General features: G+C 46.5%; 5 protein-coding genes across 5 annotated transcripts; 2 read left to right on the forward strand and 3 right to left on the reverse strand.

Moving 5' to 3' along the window:
• Positions 1-3,489: 3,489 nt before the first annotated feature.
• Positions 3,490-6,408, reverse strand: DFL_007108 (uncharacterized protein; the record flags this gene model as incomplete). Its single annotated transcript, XM_067636640.1, has 9 exons — positions 3,490-3,792; positions 3,847-4,269; positions 4,341-4,955; positions 5,008-5,133; positions 5,207-5,549; positions 5,608-5,874; positions 5,938-6,122; positions 6,222-6,272; positions 6,361-6,408. 9 exons carry the CDS (start codon positions 6,406-6,408, stop codon positions 3,490-3,492), a joined length of 2,361 nt encoding a protein of 786 aa, XP_067488236.1.
• Positions 6,409-7,611: 1,203 nt separating this feature from the next.
• DFL_007109 (uncharacterized protein) lies at positions 7,612-9,220 on the reverse strand (the record flags this gene model as incomplete). The annotated part of the gene is made up of 2 exons (XM_067636641.1): positions 7,612-8,296; positions 8,352-9,220. The coding sequence occupies 2 exons, from the start codon at positions 9,218-9,220 to the stop codon at positions 7,612-7,614; spliced, it is 1,554 nt and encodes a 517-aa protein (XP_067488237.1).
• Positions 9,221-10,920: 1,700 nt separating this feature from the next.
• Positions 10,921-12,615, reverse strand: DFL_007110 (uncharacterized protein; the record flags this gene model as incomplete). The annotated part of the gene is made up of 5 exons (XM_067636643.1): positions 10,921-11,099; positions 11,168-11,803; positions 11,863-12,020; positions 12,078-12,223; positions 12,307-12,615. The coding sequence occupies 5 exons, from the start codon at positions 12,613-12,615 to the stop codon at positions 10,921-10,923; spliced, it is 1,428 nt and encodes a 475-aa protein (XP_067488238.1).
• Positions 12,616-13,162: 547 nt separating this feature from the next.
• Positions 13,163-14,713, forward strand: DFL_007111 (uncharacterized protein; the record flags this gene model as incomplete). The annotated part of the gene is made up of 2 exons (XM_067636644.1): positions 13,163-13,732; positions 14,144-14,713. The coding sequence occupies 2 exons, from the start codon at positions 13,163-13,165 to the stop codon at positions 14,711-14,713; spliced, it is 1,140 nt and encodes a 379-aa protein (XP_067488239.1).
• Positions 14,714-14,996: 283 nt separating this feature from the next.
• DFL_007112 (uncharacterized protein) lies at positions 14,997-16,974 on the forward strand (the record flags this gene model as incomplete). The annotated part of the gene is made up of 5 exons (XM_067636645.1): positions 14,997-15,046; positions 15,143-15,208; positions 15,354-15,405; positions 15,471-16,867; positions 16,932-16,974. 5 exons carry the CDS (start codon positions 14,997-14,999, stop codon positions 16,972-16,974), a joined length of 1,608 nt encoding a protein of 535 aa, XP_067488240.1.
• Positions 16,975-17,976: the final 1,002 nt, after the last annotated feature.

Raw genomic sequence — 17,976 nt, forward strand, 5'->3', positions numbered from 1 at the left:
ATAGCGAAGAGCGCACTGCAGAAGAATGCAAGCTGGCGAAAAGAGGAGACGCCGCCAAAAGGTCTTAAGGTGGGCTGCTTTTTTTTTTTTTTTTCCTTTGAATCACTGTGCATTCTATTCCCAAAGAAACTTCCAGTTCCAGGGAATAGCTCCAATAGCTAAAGCGAGGAGGCGAGATGCCCTTTGCTCCTGGCGCTGGTCCACAAGCTAATCCGTTGAAGGAAATGAGATGATCTTCCTACCTATTTCCACCAACCAGTTCATCGAAACATTACAGACGGTAACACTTAAGCTCAGACATTCCCAATAGCGAGAGTCGAGGAGGGAATTTCACGGAATTTGGTGTGGAACCTGTTTAAACCCGCTGGCGTCCAAAATGGCTAAGATGGTAAAACATTCAATGACATCTCCTCCAGTCGCTGCTCTTCTCTTGCGATTGCATCGACCTTGTCATGGCCCGGTGTGCATGTGAGTGCATTCCCTGTCAAGTCCCAAAGCCTTATTTAGAATATTAAGCGACTGGCAGGTGGTGCATAGGGATTGTTGCAGTGAGAAAGCCGAAAAAGTTGTAGTTTTTCATCCTCCCTAGCCTCATAACCACCATTCAGGCAAAAGAAGCAATGTTTCCGTTCTCCTCGGTGCAGCTCGTGGTCCGAAAAAGATCAGACGCGAGTGTCCATCCCATAAGCGGGGCACGTTTTACCGGCGCAGCGAAATGTGATTTTCGCTGTCGGGGCCCCATGCTTTTCCCCATTGCGCTCGTGCCCCATCCCGCCGTATGGGGATATAGGCCTCGCTGTTATAGCTTTGACAAAGAGCCTCCTTATCTCCTCGAAGATCGCAAAAGCTGAACACCACCAGCAAAAAGTCGAGGAGATGGCCGAAGCGCCCTCCTCAAGCCATCCGGGTCAGCGAGCTGCAAACTGGGGAATGAACCGACAGTGCATCGGCTGGACACTTCCAATGCAATCCGTTATATTTTCTTGCGATGAGATGATACGCCATGGGGAGCCCCGACTGGGTCCGGCTCTGTCTTTCAAAGGACCAAAAAGCAGGGGCCCTCGTCTTGCAATGACCGAGGGAATGGACCGGGAGACTGATGCAAACTAAATTGCGACATTTAATTTCCCATTGGACGCGAGTAGCAATTTTCCTTCCCTCTCATGAGCATGAGGGCATTCGCAGCCTGGACTTTTAAGCGTTTCAACAACCTCAGCTAGGATTCCCTTCTAATCTCAAACGTTAGCCAATCCGATAATTTAACATCTTTAATTAGCAATAACAACAGACACAAAAAGTTGACGTGTTGGATATACAGCGATAGCTAGTGGTTTACTGTATACGATATCTCCATTTGGAAAGCATCAGTGGTACGTCAGATGCTTCACATTTCGAAACGTAGTAAATAGCAAAGGGGAGAACAATTTGGTCTGAAAATCCAATTCTGTTCCCCATGCTACAAAACCGACAGCTAGCCTTAACCTAACGGGCGCCCGCGGCGAGTAGGGCGCACCCACGTTTCTCGTCTCCGTTGGAACTTTACATGAGACTGACAACAGCGATCAGGCCGCCGCCTCAACCTGGCTTTTTGGCTTGTGGCAAAAAATCGATCGGACACATGTCTTGGTTAGGGAGTCCGGTGTGTAGCGGCATGGTTTTGAACCTTCGTGGATTGTAGGAGATATATCAGATGCTTATCTAAATCAGATGTTAACGTCTCGACGTTCTACCGAGTAAAAAAAATCATATGAATTTGATTCGCAAATCGAAACGTCAGCCTAATAGTGAAGTGTAAAGTACCCGTAGGCAGTCGGACGGAGATGCTGTATAGAGGACGCCGACTGCGGTTGTGGCGCCGTGATATCGAGGCGTCCAAGAAGCCAAGTTTGAAAGGGTCAAATCGATGTTAACGATTAGAGCAGCTGCAGCAACTGAAAATAAAGAGAAGTTTCGAAAGAACCCGAGAACAATTAATCGGTCGCCTGAAATTTAGACTGACTCCGTACTATATACGACCTTTTCAACCTCATGTCACTCATACAAATTCCCTCCTGGTCAATTCATGACAAGTTCCGAAAGCTGCTTTTGGGAGCAGTAAATATCATTCAACAACAAATACCTATCACGAGGTTTGTCCCTGCATTCGCTGATCTCAACGAAGGCATATTCCGAATCCCCAACTGTTTCACTACCACGGCTGATACCTCCGTCTGAGAAAAGGCCTGAGCACTAACTAGCTTCTCTCCAGCTAAATCCGAATCTCAAAACCAAGGGTGACTAATGGTCACCGTATACCTCGGTGGTACCTACCCTATCGATATCTTGGATTCAAACTCTAATATGGTGACTTGTTGTACACCTAATATATTATCCGATGTCTAACGGGTATAAAATATAAACTTTGACATATATTTTTACAAGGAACAGGCTTTAAAGATCATACCGAAGAAGGTAGCCTCGCCGACGGTTAACCACGTCAGATTGCTTAAGAGTACGAACTATGTATGCATCTCATAGGCACAGATCATACCTGTAGCCTGCATGCAAGATGAACCGGTTTTGCCAGGCAATCCCCTTTTTGGCATACCGGGATACCGATGTATCTACTATGTATCGTGGAAATTACACTTCAAGGAAGTAACCTGCTTAATAATTTCAGTGTAGTATAATTTATGATATGCTTAACAAGCAAGCGATGTCACGTCGTTTTAACTTTTAGATGGAGATTCGAACGTAAAACCCAGGGTCCACGTTTCTATCAAAATTAAGACGATGCTGGTTTAGAAATTTATACTTAAGCACTTTGATCCCAATCCCTGAAAGCATCAATTGCAATTATCGTAATCAAGAACTCGCTCTATATAGATAAACAACTTGTAGAAGAGTGGAGACATAGAAGATCTGTCCAAGTCGTAACGACGTTACAAAAGGGGATAAAAGTAAGCATTTGCAGACCGCCCCGCCTTCTTACCATGTACCTCCCCCGCTCATTCATGACGGATACGTACGGATTCAACTAACCTATGAAGCCTCCCCAACCGTTTAAATTCAAATTCGCAAAAAGAAAGATAAGAGAAAACGAAGATTGCCACCCCTTTTGTGTATGCATGGTCTAGAGTTAAAAGCTAAAGAGGCTCCATACTCATATCATAAATCTTAGGAAAAATAAGAAGAAAAGGAAAGAGAATGGATGCACTTTTGATGAGAGGGGTAAGGAAAATAAAGGAAAATGGTAACAAAGCGGACAAGATGCCAGATAGCCAACTCTCAAATCATAAGCCAAGAAAGAAAGAAAGAAGAAAGCTTTGCCCCTATCCATTTTATACACGAAAGGATGCCAATCAAACGGGGAATAAAAGAATTAGAAAAATAAAAAATAGGGCGTAAAAGTCCCCTCCAAGGTAAGTAAAACCCTTCTAGCCCATCTATACAATTCCGCTTTGTGCGCTCTTGTCATCGCTCGCCGTCTCCCTTTTCAAAACCTCAGCTTTACAAAACTTCGCTGATAATCTTAGCTGCCTCCTTGTATGTCGACAACAATCTCTCGCATTTGGTACGTTCATTCTTGATGTTATCGTCTTCGTAAAGTAGATCTTCAAAGTACTCTTCACGATACAACTCCGAGACCAATCTGTTCTGCACCACATCCTTGCTGTGGTTTACGAGCAGATGCATAATAGCTTTCGGTACTTGGTCTGCAATCATTTCGCGAACGATATTGAAGTAAGATGAAATGAGCCTGCGGATTAATTCCGTTTCCATTTGTTCACGCTCGGAGAGAGCGGGTTCCTCCTGGAGTCATCTGTTAGTGAAAGTCATACGGCGTGTGCGCGCGGGTGAACTTACAAATGTTGGAGGTGCATCGTAATCCGGAATCATTTGCGGTGGTGGTGGGGCTGCGAACGCCGAAGGCACTGCGATATGTTGTGGCATCACGACACTATTTGCTTCCTGCTGCCTCATTGCCTGTGCAAGCCCACTGGGTGTTGCATTTCGGGCTGGAATTCCTGTCATGGCCGTAGCGGGTCCCGGTATTTGGTCTTTGTTGCCGAAGAAGTAGGTAAGGAAAGAGTCTTTCTGGCCAAGGCTTCCGGCGTGGGATGCAGTCGATGGAGATCTAGGTCGGCTATGTGACCTTGCAAGGTTGGTTATCGATTCCATTTGCTGTGCGACTGGAGAGATTCCTCTGTTTGCGGCATCGACACCGTTGACTTCTTCGAGCTCGGGCGATTCGGCTCCGTTGACGGAAGGTGCTAATAGTGAGTTTGGCTGTACGTACTTCTGAGTCAGTGAATATGTTCCCTAGAATTAGTACTGATACGAAAGCACTATACACTCACTCTTCTCTTGTCAGCGACTCTCTTCTCTCGTCGAGCTGCAATAGCGGCGGACTTTTCCTTTTCCTGTTTACTCGAGATCACCGAAGACATGGCACCAGCAGCGCCAAGGAAGTTCGGATGGTTTGTATTGATATAGGCTCGTTGTATTGCGATCAAGCTCTCCACATATGTTGACGCTGGCCCGAGCCTCTCCCTCAGCAAATCCGACACCACTTCGATCAACTTAGCCTGTAGTCGCGGGAACCTCGAGAGCTCATTGCTACCACAAGTATGGCAAATCTTGATCAATTCCTCATACACCAACTCCACACATCTCTGACTCGGACCTTCCAACAGTCTAATCTGGGGCTTCACTAACAGGTCGAACGCAAGTTCCGGTACGAAGAGGGAAGGACGAGGACCAGTAGAGTTTCGAATAGCAGTTCTGATATCCGAGGCAGAGAGATTCAACGTAGGGTCTATCGATTCTAGGGAACCACCAAACACATTGTTGAAGATATAGTAGATTCGAGCGCCACCACAAAGCTCCTTGGTCGAAATTTCGGATGAGGTACCGTCGATAGAAGAGATAAAACTTCCCGCGAATTTAGTCATCAATTGTAAGATCAAGGAGCCCTATAATCGATTAGATAAGTTATCTCGGTAAACAAAGAGTGTCCCTTCATACCCTGTGCTCCTTCCCGCTAAAATGCATGTCTCCATACGAAGCGAGTTCCTGTTGTGTCTGACCCATGAGTGTGTTCAATCGAGCTTTAATATCCGGAAGTCTTTCCCTAATGTGGCCCATGAGGGTCTTTACTGACATGTTAGCAAGCTTATAAGTACAACCCCCTTTAGGGGGAAGGCTGGGCATTCCACATCCATACGGTATTCAGGGACTTCGCCAAAAACTGCGTTCCACATCTATGCGCCATATTTCTATAGGCAGGATGATGTCTAAAGAATTCTTGTTCGGCTGCCAAGGCATCTTGCAAGCTCTTGTTGCCATTGATATCCTGCTGACTTCGGTTCACGACACCGATGAATCCGAGCTTTAGAGGATAAACACGACCTGAGAGAATATCGAGGGCATTGGTGCCGTGGTCCATAAGATCGAGCTTTGTAAGGACACCAATTGTTCGTTTTCCCTGGGCGTCGACCTGCCGTGATAGCTTGAGGGCCTCGGAGTTGACAAGATCGACATTGGCGGGACTGACGGCAAGGATAATACTGCATTTCAAAGCCAATTAGACCCATTCATGTAATTCCGAGGATCGAAGCCACCAACCTGTTCGGTTTCGCAATATATTCTAAAATCAAGCTTCGGGTCTGCTTTTCGATATCGGTGGGCTGGTCACCAATTGGCACCTTGGTCAGACCCGGCAGATCCACCAACGTCAAACTAAGAACGTGAGGCGAGTAAATCTTCAAGTTAATCGGTTGTCTATTGATTCCCTTATTGTTTCCTGCTATCCTGGCCGTTTCGTTTTCGATCTCCTTCCGCACTTCGGTGAAGTCGTAGTACTGACGACCGGGTATATGGTGGAATTCGGCCCTAAGAGCATAGATAGATTAGAAATAAGCCTTAGAAGCAAATATAGATGGCATACAGGCGCACCATTCTCGTTGACTAGACACCGCCGACGGGGTATGTGGCTCGATGAGCTCATCGGTGGGAACATTGATAAGCTGCAGGACCAACGGTCGACGGGTGACAATGCCGGAACCACGGGGTAAGAAGTCCCTGCCGACAATGTTCTCCAAGACGGAACTCTTCCCGCTGGACTGACTGCCTACGACGACCTGCAATTGTATCGAAAACCCTCCGTTAATAACCACCACTTTCTAGGCATATAGTATAGGTATATCGAGGGCATCCAGTGGCAACGCGGTAATACGAACAATTTGAGGCAAATCCAAAGAATCATTGCCGATGGTATTGAAGACGAGGTCCTGTTGGTGAAGTGGTTAGCTACGATAGTGCTCGTCCGACCTGTGCTCATGCTTGTGATTGTGATATTTGGCATATAGCCGGACATACCTGTAGCCGATTAACGGTGGTAAGCAACTCTTCTCCCAGAGCTGCCATGTTGCACGAAACACCTCGGTGATGTTAAATGAAAGTGCTGAGGGGTCGCAGTTTCTAGCGGGGCTGTATAAAATTTTCGGACGCGATTTGTCCAAGGACGATATCACAAGCCTCTTCTTGCAGGAAGGCTTTTTTTCTTCTTTTCTTTTTGAAGCCAGTTGGTGAAATCGAAGTCCAAAAGCTGGTCCGCTTGGAGAAAAAAAAAAGTAGGAGATCAAATCCAAGTAACCGAGAATTTTCGGACCTTCTTCCTTTCGACCTGACGACCTCGGACGGTTGAACTTCAACTGATACTTCAACTTCAACCACAATTAAACAACGGCAGGACTCGGACGAGGAGGGATATGTCGGCCAGCTCAGCGAGGCGTGTGGCGGATTCAATTCGATCGTTGACCGTTGAAATTTTCAGTGAAGAATATCTAACTTCTGGTTGGAGACTTGCAATATCAAGGGGGACCTAAGCAGACACTCTCCTGCAGCCAGGCCGCTAACGAGCTAACTAAGCAAGCAAGCAAGCGTTACATACAGCATGTCACAGATGTTACCAGACTGCCTGCAGACAAGATGTCTCTGTTCGTTTTTTCTTCGTCTTGGGGGGCAGAAGTAGACCCTTGCTTGCTCAAAACCCATTGGTGGTCGCCGGTCGACCTTACCGACTCTGGACTTCGCGGCAGTAAAAAAGCCTCAGGACCTCTCCACTCCGGGCCTAGCACTTGTTCCTGTCGATACTTCTGGGGGCAAGTCCAAGTGCATCTTTTCCAGCAAGGTGAGTTGTCAAATCTACATCGACTTTTGGCACTTATGCAAGTGTGGTGAAGAGAAGCTTTTGGTTTCTGTTGGCTTGAAGGCAAACGTCAGCCTGACGGCATGCGCCACTTTGGCTCCAATCTCGGTTCGTGGTTGGTTGGCAAAGCCACATCGGTCGAAAAAGGCCTGACTTTGATATCAGTTTCGAGAAGTGGGAGGGAGAGAGTGGCATTTCACATTTTCTAATTTGTTGGGATGCAGCCTTCGGGATGGTGAGGTCTAATTATATCGCTTGCATATCTACGGGACTGTTGGCGATAATTATCGAGTGGTTCCTTTTTTTATTTTTATTCTTAATTGTACCCCTCTTTTCTCTACTAGTATTTACAGATGCCGCTGAGCAATCTACATACGTATATTTGAAATTTTTCGTATACTCCCCGCTTTTCCATAAACTTATGCCCACTGAGTATATCCAAACTCCTTCGCATGTTCCGTAAGGTACTCGAAACCAGTAGTATCCACCCTGCCTTCGTCCGGGTGCCTCTCCGCCAGCACTCGGCAAGCACTCTCAAACGCATCGATATCCACATACCCACCAGTCAATCTCCTCTTCCCACTCTCCGGGTCAAAGCCCCTCCTAGCATGCAACACCCTCCTATTAAAGAACACCACACAATCCCCTTCCTTTAATAGATACTCATACTGATTCATTGGGTTTTCAAACTGCTCGTTCAGTTGTCCCATACCCTTTAGGAATGATCTCCACTGAGTACTCTTTGACACCATGGCGCCGTTGTGATCCATTGTAAATGGGGCCTGGAATGGTGGGGCCCAGTTAATGTGATCAATACCGAGCTGGGGATGATAATTCTCGCTCGCATTCTTCATGACAACGATTGGTCGCGAGAATCTGTAGTGCTTCGAATCATTGTGATAATGGAAGTTCACCGGGAACCGGGTGAGTGTATCAAAAACATTTGGAGACGTAGCTTGAAGCATGAATGCCGCACGCATGGCATCCGCGAAGTACGATTCACCTCCAGTAACTGTGTTTTCTACACAATGGAGGAATTGAAGCCCAGGTGGGGATTCAAAATACAATAGATCCATATGTAAGCCAAGATCTAAGCTCGTGTATCTGTCAACCTTGTTAGTTGGGTGATCTCATTCTTCGTAATAATAAATAAACCTACGCAATGTTCTTCGACTTCGGAATCGACTTGACGGTCCATGTATCTCCATAAAACGTCCTCTTCAAGTTACCAATCCTCTCCGCGAGCGCAGGTACTTGATCAACCTCCCTTCCATCGGGAACATTCCTGATGAAAATTAATCCGTAGAAACTCAAGTGCCTCAAAGCCTTCGCAAGCGCGGCCTCATTCCTCATATAATCCTCGTAATCAATCCAAAAAACTTCTTTCTCCATAATCTTTTTATCCCAAAAAATCCTCCTGAAATCCGACATGTTAGATTTGACGGATGCAATCGGCGTCGCAGAGTTCTTTAAGAATTCACCACTGTAGAAACTCCAATGGTAATCGCTCTTCAAATTTTCTGGGACGGCGCTTTTAGTAAGCCTATGGCTCCATTCGATCTTGAGTCTCCCATCTGATACCCTTGCCCGGCGAGGGTAGATGTCAATTGGTATGTCGGAAGTGGTGAAGAGCTTCTGCTGTGTAGAAGGGTCGATGCAGCTACTGCACGTGCAAGCATCACGAAGGAAGACATTGTCGAAGACGAAGGGCTGGCCATCGATATTAACTTTGAGGGACTTGGTAGGTGGAAGTTCCCCATGTGGGAGGATATCCTTGAACTGAAAGACCGGAATTTCCAACGCAATTGCTTTCGGGTCACTTGCTATAGTGGATAATTGCCTTGTTGGATAGTTGAAGTTGCTCGATTGAAGTTTGATTGCATTCGCATTCTTCGGGTTCGGTGCTCGCCATGGTTGTGACAAAGGCCGGGACGATAGATACCGCCTTGAAGCTGAAGATACCCGTGTCGTGAACGAAGCCCTGTTTCCGTTCGTGCAGCGGATCGCAGAACGAAGTGTAGATGCCATCGTGAGGGTTTCGTTGAACGCGAAACGTTCGAAACTTTGAATTCAAGGTGCAGAAAAAAGCGACCAATCACTGGACGTCGTCGAGAAACTCTGGATGCGGTACCGAGGTTCTTTGTGTTGAAACTCCACCGATGCAGCGCCGTTCAATTGAATTGCATTGGAGAAGAATTGAAGCCGAAACCTCGACGATATATCTTCCCCACATTATCGTCCCCCATCTTCCCCGCATTCGACGCCATCGGAAGGGCCATTGGGCTGGACCCTTCTGATATCAGGTCATGTCGGAATCTATCCTTTCGCCCAGGTACCGTGCGGTCGAATCCCGTAGCCCACTTCGAGACCCGAAACCCCTTGTCGCAAGAAGCAGAGCCAAAAACACAACGAGACCAGCAACACACAACACACAAAAACTCTCATTTGGTCTACATGCGATTTGGAATGTGCGTTAACAATGAGTGCCCTTATTGGACAGCATTACAGCCAGTTTTGTGCCTCCGATATGTATGAAGTTGACCCTCTTGTCTACCTTGTCTACTATTATTATCGCCTCTGCGTTCCATTGTGAAGGAAGTAATAATTACTCCCACCCTTGATCTTATCATATCGTTCCTGCTTACGTACCTAGCCATGTTTGCGGCTATGAACTGCGCCCCACAGAATGGATATCATGGATGCTTGCTCTTGCGGCACAGTTATCCGAAGACGGCCTAAAACTGAACGGCTGATATTTGAATAAAGCCACAAGCTCACACCTGAGGCGTGTACTTGCAGATACGTACTTGTGCGGCACAGGAGGTGCACCAGCCAGTACTGGTTCCAAAGGAATTAGAGAGGAGACTCATATTTCTGCCCGATCTATATAGCCCTGGCGATATATATAAGTTATCCATCTTCGAGGTCCCAGGCCAGAGCCGCTTTTGCAAGACACATTGATTTATTCGGGGATCTCATACACATCAAAACAAAAGACGCCGGGTCCGGCTGCGTCGAAATCCACATTGCCACCACCAATGAGGGCCACTGGACCTTCACTAGGAATCCTACCACCAACAAACTCGATTTTGTCTGGTTGGACAATGGATTTACAGCCTCTGGGGAGGTAGGGGCTTCTTGTCGCGAAGTATAGTGACGACTGCCCGTTTGGCCTCGTGCAGGTTAAATTGGGGGGGATACTACTTTCATGACGACGGAGCTAGAGGTTCTTAAAGTATGGGACTACAATTCAAAACTAGAATGAAGCTGACGCTTGGATTGATGCAGAAGTTGGGGTCGGCTGTAGTGTGTATAGTGTGCCTCATCATATCGTTTTCTTTCAAATCTGGGGTCCACTTCGAGTTTGCAGCCCAGGTGTAAGCATGCGGGGTGGCGTTTATAATTTTTAGTACTCATTCATATACTGTTATGTAGTTCAAGTTCATTCCCTGCTTCGATACCAAATTACTTAGATAATTAGATATAGCTATTCAATTCAGACTTTTAATTTTACCCATACCTGGCCCATATCTCCAACTTCGGCGCCGCCGCATGCAAATGCAAATTCTCAGGAAATCAGATCAATCAGATACCAATGCGCTATTTCTGATCGTAATTATTACCAGCACTGAGGAAGACACGAACACGCAAGTGAATGCCAAAATTTTTGCGAATTCGAACCCGCAATATCAAAATTCCCCAAGTATTTTTTGCTTTATTTTGCTACCTTATTTGGCGTCGCCCAGTTTCTTGATATCCAGCTTGGACATGCTCGCATTTCCAAACCCTATCCATCCCTTAAATTCGTCTGCAAACTTGACAGCAGCCTTCAAATACATGTTGTAGTTTTTATCTTTGGGTTCACCAGCCCCAAAGAGTTTGTCAAATTCGTGTAACGATCGTATAACTACAGCAATTCCCGGAATTAGCCTTCCTGTCACCTCTAGTAGCACTTATACGTGGGTTGGTACTCACTCTTAACATAATGCGCGTCATACTTATACTCCCCTTCCAATGCCTTCTTCCTGATGTACTCCCAATCCTTATTTCCGATATCATAATCCTCAACAAACCAGTCTTTGATCGTAGGCTTACACTGCGACAAATAAACTTGTGATATAAGGATCATATGAGCCCTAACCAAATGCCACGTCTGCTGTGTATCCAAATGTGGAAGAATAATCCTCAAAGCATGGGCAGTAGTAACCGTATGCGCCAAGAAGAAATCATACTGCGGACTCGCAACTTTATGAGAAGTAGCAAACAGCATAACCGAAGCCTCAACCTGTTTTTGAAATGCTGCTAACAATGCTGCTTTTTCTTTTTCAATTACGTAGGTGTAGAATGCGAAGTATGGTGGGTCCTCGAGGATTTTCCCGGGTTTGCCCATGCCGTTTCTGGAACAGATGTCGTCGTAGTCACGGTTGTCGAAAAGTTTGTCGAGGATTTCGCGGATTTCGTTGGTGCTGATGAAGGGGAGTGGGGGGTAGGGGTCGTCGACTAGTTCGTGGACTTTGTTGTAGGAGGCGGCAGCCATGGCGAGGGCTTCCATTGCTAGGCCTTTGTCTTCGAGTTCGAGGGCGTACCCAAGGTGAATGAGGGGGTGACCAACTATATCTTTTATCAGCATACCGATGTGGAAATTCGATACACTAAGATTTGAAACATACGTCCTTCCGTGAGACCGTATAGCAATTGGTGATTATCCCACTCCTCAGCTCCGTCATCAACTTGTTTGTCTGTTAAGAAGTGCCAAAGGGTGGCTTTCCAATCGTGACCTCGCTGTTCCATTTCATCTTCAAAGAAATTGAGGTACGCTCGTTGGTATCTGGTAAATATTAGTGATGATTCTTTAAAATTGAATTATTTAGTGGGAATAGCGCACCTCATGTCGCCTAGATGGGCCCTCCAATTATCTGGATCTATCTCCTCGGGCGAATCCTGCCATTGCTCGAGTTCTTTCGATTCTACTTCGTAGATATCGTGTAAATGTTCTTTACTGGCACCAAAAATGTATGCTGACGCCAAGGCCTACAGATTTAAAAATAAAAAATAAAAAAAAGTAATAGAAAAATCAGTATATCAATATCTAATGAAGAGTGGGAGTTACTGACGTAGGGCAAATGGTTATGGTATTGCAAGTCGTGATAGAAAAGCGAATGGTCATGATGATTGAGCTTCAGCAAATGCGTGAATCTCCGATACCTCGGGTCTTCGGACGGGTCGGCAGCGACCACATCTGCTGGTTTGAAGATTTCCTCTCCCTTGCTAGCAGGACTAGACCACGAAGACCCCATATTGAGGATAATCTGATCTCTTGGATGAAACTTCGGTACTTGGTTTGAATGTTCGACTACGACGCTCAAGCCTCGGTGGAGGAGTGTCGCTTGGACTAAGAGATTTGGAAGAATGCTTAGATGCATGTTTGGAAGATATGATTTTTTATAGACCGATAGGAAGAAATTCTGAAGAAATGTCGAGACAGAATCATACGATTCCCTCCGGTCCCCCCCAGAGGATTTTAAGAGGAGAAAAAACACAACGTACTTAGATTCGGCTCCCTCCGTAGAGTGAAGTCGTCATAACTAAATTCCCATCCTTCTCGCGAGTGTTACGCCTTCTGAGATATAATGGACTGCGGGATCACGTAAACCGGATTGTTTCGCTGGCTGGACTATACTAATTGGATCGGAGGCATATACCAACCCCACAACTTTGCATATATCTGCGACGTCTCCGAACACCCCCAATGCTTGTTAGGGTGTAAGGTATTGTTGAATCTCAGGCTTCGCTACGATTTGTTGAATGTCACCGCAACTTGGCGGACTTGCTGGATGCGGAAGTTCTTAAATTAAAAATCGATTAAATCTCCAGATTCGTTTGCTTTCTAAATTTTTCTTCTTCTTTCCCCACAACTTCTTTCCCCCGAAGACTTCAGCAGTTGTCGTCGACAATCGATAAGAGGCCTTGATGCCGGATCCGCTGTACTTTTGCGAACTACTCCCGAATATCAAGCAGGTTTCCGTTAGTATCGAGAGTCAGGATGGCGAAATACCGACTTCTGTTGCGCCTCACCCCTCAAAGCGTGCCTTGACTGTAAAGTACGGGGTTCGAACCACTCATATCATGCTGCCGACACCAATCGACCCTCCATCGATTACACTCGTTCCAGCGAAGACATACAGACTTTCAGCATCACAGGCCTACCTTTCGTCAGGCGAATACGAGTCCCTTTCCGGACCAGTACAAGACCCCTGGGATGCATCCTCTGTATCTCCCGACTGTTCGCTCTGTTGTATCGCCTGTACCACGACGATTCTCCAGAGAGGCCGGATTCAGAAATGGAAGAACCTCCCTTCGGAACATTGGGCTGATATGATGGATCTCTGGCACTGTCACAAACCCCACAATAAGGATGGTAACTCCGAAGGGAGCAGGTATTCTGGCGTAGGGAGGATAGTAGCGGAAAGCACAGTAGGACTTGTGGACCCAATGTACTTCCTTCTTCGGAGAGAGGACTGTGAAAACATCGCTTTTAAGGTAAGAACCCATCTTCGACCCAGTATACAACCCTAGAGATTGGGTGGACGGCAAGAAGGTGATCAAGTCATACGGCTTTTGCGTATATTATCAATACTTTACATCACCGATACAATCGTCCTAGATAGACTCACCATACCAAGCTTCACATACACTTTAACTATAGCTCTCGTCCATCTCTTGCACCATGGATGTTAGAACCCTCTACGAAGCGGTTCTTTCTGACATTTTGTCTGGGGTGGCGGGTGGTTCCCTGGCTTTGGTGGGAGACTTGGATGGCCGTATCCTGTTTCGCCTCCTATGACTTTAACGTTCGTAGGAGGACCCTATAAGATACGGGATATATTTTTACCTTTTCATTTCTCAACCACTTTTTTTTTCCTTGAATAAACGGCTGACATTGAAAAACAGCAAGCCAAATCCAACGAAGCAGAAACCGCAGTTTGCCAAGTCTGCGATATTCCACTCGGGATCGTCGATGAAAAAGCAGACGGTATCAGACTTATGAAGTGGTCGCTATCGTTGAGACTTGGGTCGTTCAAGGAAAACGGTGACGAGCTCCTTGATAGTTTCACACTTTCTCAGTGGCTATCTGCGCATCTACAGTTTCTAGTCGATAATACCGGGCAACGGAAGTTTCTTGTCAGACCTGGTGCGAGTATATTGTCGCAACAGCATCTAGATGGTTCTGGGAAACGGATCGAGGAAACAAACGAGGGGGTACATATTTGGGTGTTTAATCCGAATACCTTGATCACGAGGTCCGAGAAGCCGACACCGGCTCGAGCGGTTAAAGTGTACTACCAGAAAGTTACATCGAAGGAAGAGGTGGATGGACTAGGTGATATTGAGGCTGTGTACTTGCCCCAGGCCGTATACGACCGATTCGAGAGGCTGTTGGAAGAAGGGAATGCAAGTTTGCCGAAGGATCTACGTACTTGGGCAGGACTTTGGAAAGGAGGATGGTTAGAAAAGTTTTAACTTTATAAACGTCTCGACTAACTCCGTCACACGCCCAACGGTTATTCAACGTGCAACTAGGATTCAACGGTTATTCGACTGGGATTCGACGGCCGTTCGATAGTTTCATGTATTAGTGTTTATGCCGATAATTAAGGTTATTTTACACCGAAAACGCCCAGGGCACTCCTCCCGCTGGCACTACCCGCTGGTAGACATCCAGATGGCGTTTTAAAACATTACCACCGATTGGTATCTCATACCATGGAAATTTAAAAGATAGGCATATTGAGGTATCCGAGAAATGGGTTCCCGCATTCGAACAAATGACCTCATAAGGCCGGCCCTGGGCAGGTTAGCAGTCCCGTAGACGGCGTATCGGTTTGAGGAAACCCACCGCTTCTAGCAAAATCCCATACCATAGTCGTATATTAATTTGCATATCGTTAGGCAACTTTATTATCCACGCAGCTGGCCAGAAAAAAAGTTTGAATTCGAAGGTCTCAAGATGGAAGGGTTATAAATTGATAGACACGAGACCTCCTAAACGTTATTGTTAGTTTGACTGTAGATTGAATATAAATAACCTCGAGAGACGGCTATTTCCAGTCTGCGGCATTATATAGATAACATATTTAATCACATGAGTTATACCTTCAAGGTCGCCATCAATCATCAAGATCTCAATTAAAAGTCGAAGTTTAGACACTAAGGTTTCATATTCTATGCAAATATGGTTATACCCCTGCTTCTTGCAAAACTCACATTCAAAATTTAGTGCTCCCAACTACGTCCATCTCCCACCACCCCTCCAATCACACGACAGACCCTCAATCCCACTCCATTCGTGGAGGCGACCCCCCAATCCTCCCTCTCCGTCCTTCCTTCCTCCAAGATGGGTATCGACCTCGCCCTCTCCCGGGTCCTCAGGCTGATCCCTTCTTCCAGTCTCGCGTGGCGAGCACTCCACGTCGCGGGCACTAATGGCAAGGGTTCCGTTTGCGCATATCTCTCTTCCGCCTTGACTTCCAGCGGTATCCGAACCGGGCGATTCACATCACCGCATTTAATCGACAGATGGGATTCCATTTCCCTTAATGATAAGGCTGTAGACTCAGCTCTCTTCCACGAAACCGAAGCCCTCGTTAAAAAACGAAATCAAGATGAGAACATTGGAGCCACGGAGTTTGAAGTTTTGACTGCAACTGCTTTTGAGATCTTTAGCAAGGAGAAGGTGGAATTGGCTGTCGTTGAGGTTGGACTTGGAGGGAGACTTGATGCGACAAATGTAATTAAAAATCCGCTCGTTACGGTCTTGACGAAGATTGGGATGGACCATGTGGACCTTTTGGGCGATACAGTTGAAAAGGTCGCAAGGGAGAAAGCTGGGATAATGAAGCCTGGGGCACCTTGTGTGGTAGATGCTTCAAATCCAGAGGGTGCTTTGAGTGTTATCAATGAAGTGAAGGAGGAAGTTGGCGCTGGAGAGCTTATCATCGCTGCTCCAGAAGTTGACGATGTTGAAGACGTTCCTCCTAGTGGGGATGCCTCGGCCCCTCTGCCATCCACGACCCCAAATCTTGTCAAGATCAAGACACCGACATTCGGATTACAATCTTACGTGCCCTCGTTACTTGGAAAATACCAGCACTCGAACCTCGCCTGTGCTATTCACGCACTTTCGGTAGCTGCGAAGACATACCCACAAATTACAGCCGAAACAGTCAAGAAAGGTGTATCGGAAGCTAAGAACCCGGGAAGGCTACAATGGATCACGGTCAAGTCGTCGATAGGCAAGAAGCAGGAGATGATTATCGACGGTGCACATAATCCCGAGGCCGCTGTAGCTCTCGGACAGTTTGTGGACGAGAACTTGAGGGCAAGGATTCAACAGCGAAACGTCACTTGGGTTGTTGGTATCAGCCACGGTAAGGATGCAAAGGCTATCCTCGGAGAGTTCTTGAAAGAGGGTGATGTCGTCAGCACCGTTGAGTTCGGACCAGTCGATGGAATGCCATGGGTCAAGGCAGAGGAATCTACCCTGCTAGCCAAGGAGGCTGAGAAATTGGTTGGCCCCAAGGGATTGGTTAGAAGCTGGGGATCTGATTTGAAGGGAGCAGTTCAGTGGAGCTGTGAGGTCGGCTGTGAAGGCCCGATTGTGATCGCTGGAAGCTTGTAAGTTCCATCGCCTATTCGAAGCAACCCTCCAAACTCGAACTTCTGCTAACATCTGATATAGATATCTCGCTGGCGATGTGACGAGATTAAGCAAGGCCTTGTAAATACCACTCCGATCATGGGTACTCTTAACTTTTCTACTTATTACTGTCAGGATCTCATTTTCGCTCATGGTTTTCTTCATGCATTTCTGAGTATTGGCGTTTACGAGCATCTTCCTATGTTTGAGACCATCTCCTCTCACTTGGTTTTGGTTGTATTACCACCTCACTCTGTATTCGAGGCTCACTCGCACTTGTCATCATCGTCACTTTCACCACTACTTCTGCCATGATTAGTATTTCGTATCAGCGATAGCACACACTAACTACGAGTACTAGTATCATCCTCCTAAATGCCCCGATCCTGAGTATACATAAGTATGTACATACTTTACTGTTCCCCTGTAATAGATCATGAATCGTCCTATCCAGACGACGGGCCTGAGAGTATTCGTACAACGGCGGGTCACACGAGCCGATATCGTATATCAGGATCTAGACCCGATCAATCGACCACGTACAACAACCCACCACCCTAGACAGTATAGTCCTTGCTAACTCTAACTCTAACGTACTCGACTCTCTTCATCCGTCGAATCGGTATATGCAATTCTGTCATCATCATCTCTAACTCTTTCAAACCAACTGACACACCCAACGGCTCTCTTTTTTATCAGCGCCCTCTGGTTTATAAATTTAAGAACATTTGGCGTTTCGAAACCCGAACTAGAACCATACACCGCTGTTTTTATAGACAAGAAGCAACAAATCAATCCAACAGCCGGAGGAAAAGTTGGGGATATGAGACGCCCAGGGTTTGCTTGTGCTGTTAGCCACAACCACAACCGCTTCTGTGTCGGCCAGACGCATATTGTACTAAGAAGGCTATGATACTAAAACCATGAAGCCTTGGGGACTAAGTTACACGATATATGCAATAAAGCCATCTAGTACTTACCTGGGTACTTAGTGCGCCTATAATCATCACCTATTGCCCCCTTTAAGTTTCCGGGCCCCAAAATACGCCCAGTGAGGTGGTTTGCCCTTCCCTTCCCGTGGAGTTTA

The sequence above is a fragment of the Arthrobotrys flagrans genome (assembly GCF_004000055.1).
Source record: "Arthrobotrys flagrans strain CBS H-5679 chromosome Unknown unitig_8, whole genome shotgun sequence".
NCBI classification, from domain to species: domain Eukaryota; kingdom Fungi; phylum Ascomycota; class Orbiliomycetes; order Orbiliales; family Orbiliaceae; genus Arthrobotrys; species Arthrobotrys flagrans.